Here is a 7,034-nt window from a genome sequence, read left to right as displayed (position 1 = left end):
CTCCGCCGGCGCGGCCCGACATGGCCCCTCCGCCCCCGCGCCCCATCATGGCCCCTCCGCCTCCGCCTCCGCTGTCGGCCATCCCGTCCCGGCTCCACCGCATCCGGCCGCCGCCGCTGGCCCCGCCCCGCCCGGCGACCATCCTGCCGTCGCCGGCCCAGCCGACTCTCTCCCCTCTCCCGGCGCTCCCTTCCGTCTGCATGTCGGCGGAGTCCCCCATCTCGGCCTACATGCGCCGGCTCCGCGGGATGCCGTCGCCGATCCTCGTGCCCACATCGCCGCTCGGGTTCGGCTGCCTCCACTCGCCGCGGGCGCCGACGTCTCCCGGCGTGGCCATGCCGGCCACCAGCCCCCGCGTCCGCGACCCGTGACCAAGAAACAACATCTGCCGCCGCCGCTGCTGCTTCCGATGTGTAGATATGGCCGGCCTAGGAGAGAGATCTGGGGAAGCGGCGGCGGCGGCGGCGAGGGAAGGGGACGGAGCAGCAATACAATTACAATGTGTTAGCTTCGCCTTGAAATCCATTCTCAAAATCTTTTTTGTAGCGTGTTCTACCTTACCTACCTTAATATGTTCTTGGTGTATATGGAGCATGCTGTGTTTGACAAAGGATGACTTGTTCATGTCTGGCCAAATTCTTTTGTAACAAGCTTATGCAATATGCAATATGTAGTGGCAAACCCAAGCCTTTATATGCAAAATTTGTTTAGGACATGTTATGGATGATGTTATGATATGATATGATATTCAAAGTTATCAGCCATTTCTGCTCTGCTTGGCTACTCTTGGAAATGCTCAGTAGGAGCACATCAGGAGCTTACTTTCTTTGTGCCACTGAGGGCAAGGTGTTGAAGCTGCTCTTATCTAATCTACAACCCCGGTGGCATACCTGAATTCCGGTTTAGACCTGGTCTTTGTTGACTGATTGGGATTTGGATCATTGCCACTGATACATACATTTTGTTCGTAGGCGACTACTATACTATACAATTAGGCTTGGATTTCTGGTGTGATGTGGACATTGTTTTTGTTTCATGGTATGCACCATGGGCCATCTAATTATGTTCACATGGGTTGTAAAGGATGTTGGGTGATACATCGCCGTTTGGTTTTGCCCTTTTCTCTTGTTAATCAATCATGGGTTTCATTAGTTTATCATGGCTGGTATAGGCTTTTCAGGGTGCGCACCCTACAGATTGCATGATCTATTAGCAATGACAGGCCCCCCTCATTGCATTTTCCTACCAACAGTGAGTGAGCTCAGTTGATGCACAAATCATGATTCCTGTGTTGCTTTCTACTGGAGCACATTGTAATCTCTCTTTCCTAATCTGACCGAAAATTGGGTCGAATAGTGAAAGTGAGAAGCTGGTGCCAATTCAATAGTTGCTAATTCCCTGATAAGTGAGATAGCTGGCTGGCCAGAGCTGGTAGTTCTTCACCTCTTTGTCATTTTTGCTTTCAGAAAATCTGGATTGCAGCGAATTAGTGCACAAGTATCAGGGCTGTCGACATTGTAGCAGAAAGAAGTGCTGCTTCTTTAGGTTTTTCTTGGTGGATGTGGACCGTGGAGGAGGAACATATTCCAGCTGCTTCAGACGGGTGGTGAGATATTCTCGACTTAGGAATGAAGGGATCCTCCCTTGCGTGGATCTGATTTGAAAAGGAAGAAGTGAAAACCACAGATGCCCATTTCTGTCGTCGGCTAGCTTTCGAGAGGATAATTACAGGTACCGCAAGACCAGTCGGAAAGTGATGTGCTGAGAAGGATGGATGGATGCTGGCGTGGTGGTCTGCGATGCAATAATTTTTTGGCTGTCATTTTCCTCTGCTGCCTCGTGCCTTTATGGTCTCAGTCTCACCACCAGTTCCTGGTGTAATAATCTTCCTTGTTTAGGATTAGGGCAACTCCAACGGGTCAACCCAAACGGAGGGGCGACCCATTTGGTCCGCCATTTCCGTTTTTCTTCTTCAATAATCAAGATTTGGCAACTTTTCATCAAACGTAGCAAATATATTTATCAAAAATAAATCTAGCAGTTTTTGCATAGTACCATATCTCATGCTGACATACAACATTGCACCCAAAAGAATAGCACAAGCCCCACACGTCTCCACCCTCGTAGTCCACAAACAAATATAAGATGATTACACATCTTGGTCGATCATGAACTTTTGCTTCCTCTCAAACCAAAGCCCTTTTTCTTGGGTCATCTTGCTCAAGTCGCCCCCCCAATCTCCACTTCCTTGCATATTAGTGCGAGCTCTACCTCCTTTTGCTTCACCTCCACTTCGTTGGCTCTTGACTGAGCATGGGCCTCGTCGATCTCGTGTGTCTTCTTTTGTATGTCAAAGGAGTTCTTCATGGCCTCCTCGTGGTACCTTGGGTTGTTCGGCGTTGTGGTTGGCATTCCATCAAACATGTTGTGGGCATCGGGGAAGTTGGGGTGCTTCCTTCGTGTGTCGGTGGACTGGCCGGCCACAGGTGGGCTGTTGAGATCAATGGGAGGCTGACGATTGACACGGAATCACCGACTTCCGGCAAGCCGTCCCGTAGTGAGGTGGAGAAGCGGGACGTTCGGTCATGTCCGGGAAGGTACTCGTATGTCGGTCACCATGTTGACATGGAAGGCGACTCTGGAAGCTTGGGCGGGCGGGCCACCGACGAGCCCGTGATGGCCGTCGGTGGCGGGGGCAAGAAGGGCTGGCTCGATCCCTGGCATGAGGAGGGTGGTTTGTGAGGCTTTGGCGGCGATGACCTTGGTGTCCGCAACATCCCGTGCCTGGGAGGCGACGGCTACGGTTTCTTCTTCTGCCTTCTCCTTCCTCCTTCGGTTGGCCCGCTTCGTCGTCTCAGCCGTTCTCTACTCCAGGGCGACCTCATTTTGTCCCAGCTCCTCGCAATCTTCCTCATTTGGTTGACTACACTTGCAAGAGTGTGTGATTCTCACTCGCCATGGACAGTGGGATAAATATGCTGCAGCAGCAGCACTGCTAGATACTGCAAAGTCTGCAATTACAAACCCTGACTGACAAGGCACCCCGTGTGTATGCCTGTGCTGAATCGAGATCCGGGGGGCCGATGAACATGATACAAACATAAAAGCAAGCATGCCAAGGTGGGATAGATAGGCACCAACAAGTTGGCCTGCGCGCCGTACCACGAGCAGGAACAGCTGGTCTACCACCACCACCACCACCACTCTCTGCCTCCGCTGGCTGGTGGTAAAGAGGGCAGTAATGGCAGTCCGTCCGTCCGTCCGTCGGTAGAGGGCCGGAGCATGTCGAGTCCCCACTGACTCGTCCCGTCCCGACTGCCTCATCAGAATTCAATTCAATTCAATTCAATTCATATCCTGCTGCAGGAGCAAACGGCGATCTAGTACTAGTATCTACTCTAGCTGCGACGGACGAGGACGAGCACGCCAAGCTAGCCCTCTCTTTGCTTGCAGACAGAAAAGAAACCTAGATCACGGGATGCTAGAGGCCACTGTACTAAGCCAGAGCCAGAAAACCAACAGCCTCTGAACCTCTGCTTGCCCAATCCGGCCGCCTTCTCTTCCAGCGAGAGGACTGCGCAAATGCACTGCCATTGCATTGCACTGGCTGTAAAAGTTGTGTGTGTTTTACTCCATCTGTGTGAGACTGCAATAAGAAGGAAGCATTTCTCTGTACCAACTGTCAACTGTCAATGGTGGCCCATCTGTCGGTCTGCCTGTCTGCCTGTCAGGCTAGTATGCCGTTCCTGGCCAGCGCCAGACCGGAAGCCAGCGCCATCCCGAACAAGGCGTGCAGCCGAACGCAGTAATACTTGGCCATGAAGATCTTGGTGTCATCCTGCATTTTTCATCAACTTCAGCCAGTGTTAGTGTGGACTGACGAAAAAGATTCAGAGCGAAAAAGGAAGGAGTGACAAGGGAGGAGTATTTACATCATGGTTTCTCTGCACATAGTCCACAACCCATTTGCCAAGAGGGAGAGTCAGGGCGCCAAGGACCTAAGAATATGATACAGTAGCAATGCTTGAGGTGGGAGCTGTGTTTTTAGGTAGTTTTCTTGAGAGGAACAGTATGGATCAGTAGCTTACAATGCAGGATGGTGGGAGGCATCTGCTTATGCCAAAAGCCGTCAAGAGAGTGTAAAGGGTGCCGATCGCAACTGTCACTAGTGTCGCGCCTGTCTTGGTGCCAATTCTTACCTGTTTACAGGTTCACACACGAAGAACTTATGTGATACTACTCCCTAGTGTAAAAAAACGCTCTTATATTATGGGACGGAGGGAGTAGTACTGATTATTTGTACATAAGTGAAATCAGATGTGCTGAAAAAAGAGAGTGGAATACCAGGGGAGACATCTTTCCAACAGCCCTGTCTCCTTCAATCTACAGATTATCTGAGTTCATCAGCTAATGATCATTTCAAATATATAAAATTACTGCATCGATTCATATGTCAGGGGGCTGAATTTATACCTGGTGAAAGTGGCTGCAGAAGAGTATCAGGGTAGTTGTCAACCCAACAAGAATGGATGAAGCTATGACTGTTTTGCTGAGAGGGAGAAGAGCTGCAGTCCTGCTGACAAATGCCAACATTTCAAAAGGAACTGTTTAGGTATAAACGGATCCTTGCATTTTTGTAGAGAGATTAAGATAGATCATCGATCCTTCAACACTCTAAAGTGCTAATTATACACACAATAGTTGATAAATAGTTGTTGTAGAGCGTACCTTGAAATGCTTCTGCTGCTGTTTGAGAAGTAGAATGCTGACGTTGCCAATGGGCCAAATGCAGCAAAACATAATGGTTCGCCTAGACCGCGGTAACTTAATCGGAACGGCGGGCACTGCGAAATTGCACATGGATGAGATGAAAAACATCGACACACAATTACATTTTGCTAAATTAACTGAAATACTGAATGCATCAGGCTATTTATAGATGAGACAACCCATAATCGACCACAAAAGGCAAATATATTCTGTTACAGATTACGGAACATAAAGAAACACAAGGTTCCCTGAAAAGGGGGCAGAAGATTTCACCTGGTAAACATAACCACAGAGGATTGCACATAGCACCAAAACGATGAACCTGACATCCCCTGCTTCCGCAAAGGCCCAAAATAGCCCACCAAAGCCGAGCAGAAGAGAAACATTTGCAGCATATTGTGTCGCTGCTCGACTGCACAGCAGATCACACTGTAAACTGTTTCGTTTCCAAATACAGATATGCAAGCAATTAGGATGTTACTACTCGCCGGTACCAGGAACGAGCGGTACCTGCCAACAATATTGACCACGGATTCTTTCTTGTTCTTATCAGCGCCGGTATCTGAATCATAAACGTCATTGCTGCAGTAGAGTGAAAATGCAACTTTGTTCAGACCAGGGGAATGAATGGTTGAACAGTGCTATTGATATCAGCATCGTTTTGCTTGTCAGAGTATACTTGTGTTGGTGAGTTTTACCTCAGATTGAGCCAGGTGATCACAAGGACAGCAGCAGCCAGGAGGCCAAAGTAGCGCCTGGCAAAGAACAACCCTGCATGGTTATAAGCAGCAGCAGTCCCTACCTGCAAGTGCAAGCAACTGTCAATGCAAATGCGTAAGGCGATCGTAGTTTCATACCACCAAATGTGGAGTAATGATCTTCCAATTTGGCTTGTTCTCCCCGTAGCTGCGATCAATGATTCAATACTCATTCTGATTTGCATGCTAGCACACTAACAGGATACAATTCTGAATTGCAGGGTTAAGCATTGGCAATGGGGAGGGAGGAACTTGCAGCCGTGGGGAACTCACGGTGAGCGGCACGAGCGCCACGGAGTAGATGGGCAGCTTGGCCGCCCTCCAGAGCAGCGTCGCGCGGGAAAGCTCGACGGCGTCCCCGCCTCCTCCGGACGCCGCTGCGGCCGAGCACCGGACCCGCCGTAGCGCGCGGCGCCTTCTCGCGGGCTCTGCAGAGACGGCGGCAACGCTGCCACGGGGAGAGGGAGGCGCGAGCGGGGAGACGAGGAGAGGCGCGAGGGCAATGCCTGCGAGCGGCATCGGCTCGGAGCGCTGGCTGGGGGAGCTTCGCTTAGGTCAGGAGCGGCATTCCATCGGGCGGAGCGGGCCACGGCGGCCGGCGGCAGGTGAGGGGCGCCGATGCGGTGCTTGGGTTGGGGATAGCGCGCGTGCATGGATAAGGCTGAGGGGATCGGACTATCGGAGACGTCGACGCGCGGCAGGCAGTGGGCGGGCGAAGCGAGAAAGGTTTCACGGTTCAGTCAGTCACCACGCAATCCGCACCCCGCACCCCTTCCTTTAGTCCCACCTCGCTAGTTTGCAAAGAGAAACACCAGGTTAAATACTCAGCTGCAGCGCTGGCATCGCCGAGCTCAGTCACGGGAGCTTGTCACCCATGTGGGGGCATTGAGGCGGTGTGGATGTTTGGTGCGGTTTCTTGGCCTGGGCTTGTGATGTAACCTTGCTGGCCTGCCCGTTCCAAGTTGGTAGTGGGCTGGGTGGCTGGGGCGAAAGCTTCGGCCTCTCAGGCCCTGAAGTGGCAGGCACCACGTTAGGCTGGTTTCACAGAGCAGCGTTCACTGCCCGCTTCCAACGGTGGAAGGATAACAGGCCGCTGCAGCATGGGCCCGCTCTGGCCTAGGACCCCTCCATAACAGACCACCATCTTTTTTAGTTGAATATATACTTAAATTTTTTTATATGCTGTATTCATTTTTAGTTGAATATACTTTAAAAAAATTTATATACTGTATTCATTTTTTTGAAATCGCTGTCTCATTTTATACTGATCCTATATATTCTTCATCTATTATAGACCACCATATTTTTAGTAATTAAAAATATAATTTAATTTTCATGTGATCCATAACAGACCACCATCTTTTTTAGTTGAATATATACTTAAATTTTTTTATATGCTGTATTCATTTTTAGTTGAATATACTTTAAAAAAATTTATATACTGTATTCATTTTTTTGAAATCGCTGTCTCATTTTATACTGATCCTATATATTCTTCATCTATTA

The 7,034-nt window shown here is 49.9% G+C and overlaps 1 protein-coding gene across 3 annotated transcripts; it reads right to left on the bottom strand.

Annotated features, from left to right (window-relative positions):
- Nucleotides 1-3,320: 3,320 nt before the first annotated feature.
- Nucleotides 3,321-6,303, bottom strand: LOC119287690 (2-carboxy-1,4-naphthoquinone phytyltransferase, chloroplastic-like). 3 transcript variants are annotated; one of them, XM_037567283.1, is made up of 10 exons: nt 5,802-6,299; nt 5,469-5,572; nt 5,281-5,352; nt 5,044-5,182; nt 4,729-4,844; nt 4,474-4,576; nt 4,345-4,383; nt 4,089-4,199; nt 3,933-3,998; nt 3,321-3,838 (listed from the first exon to the last, which is right to left on the bottom strand). In XM_037567283.1, exons 1-10 carry the CDS (start codon nt 6,045-6,047, stop codon nt 3,728-3,730), a joined length of 1,107 nt encoding a protein of 368 aa, XP_037423180.1. In that variant the 5' UTR covers nt 6,048-6,299; the 3' UTR covers nt 3,321-3,727. The 3 variants fall into 3 exon arrangements, with proteins under 3 accessions (XP_037423180.1, XP_037423181.1, XP_037423182.1); XM_037567284.1 differs by having other exon boundaries at nt 4,474-4,573; XM_037567285.1 differs by having other exon boundaries at nt 3,718-3,854; nt 5,802-6,303.
- Nucleotides 6,304-7,034: the final 731 nt, after the last annotated feature.

The sequence above is a fragment of the Triticum dicoccoides genome, chromosome 4A, assembly GCF_002162155.2.
Source record: "Triticum dicoccoides isolate Atlit2015 ecotype Zavitan chromosome 4A, WEW_v2.0, whole genome shotgun sequence".
Lineage (NCBI taxonomy): Eukaryota > Viridiplantae > Streptophyta > Magnoliopsida > Poales > Poaceae > Triticum > Triticum dicoccoides.
This window is presented reverse-complemented; position numbering and strand designations above follow the sequence as displayed.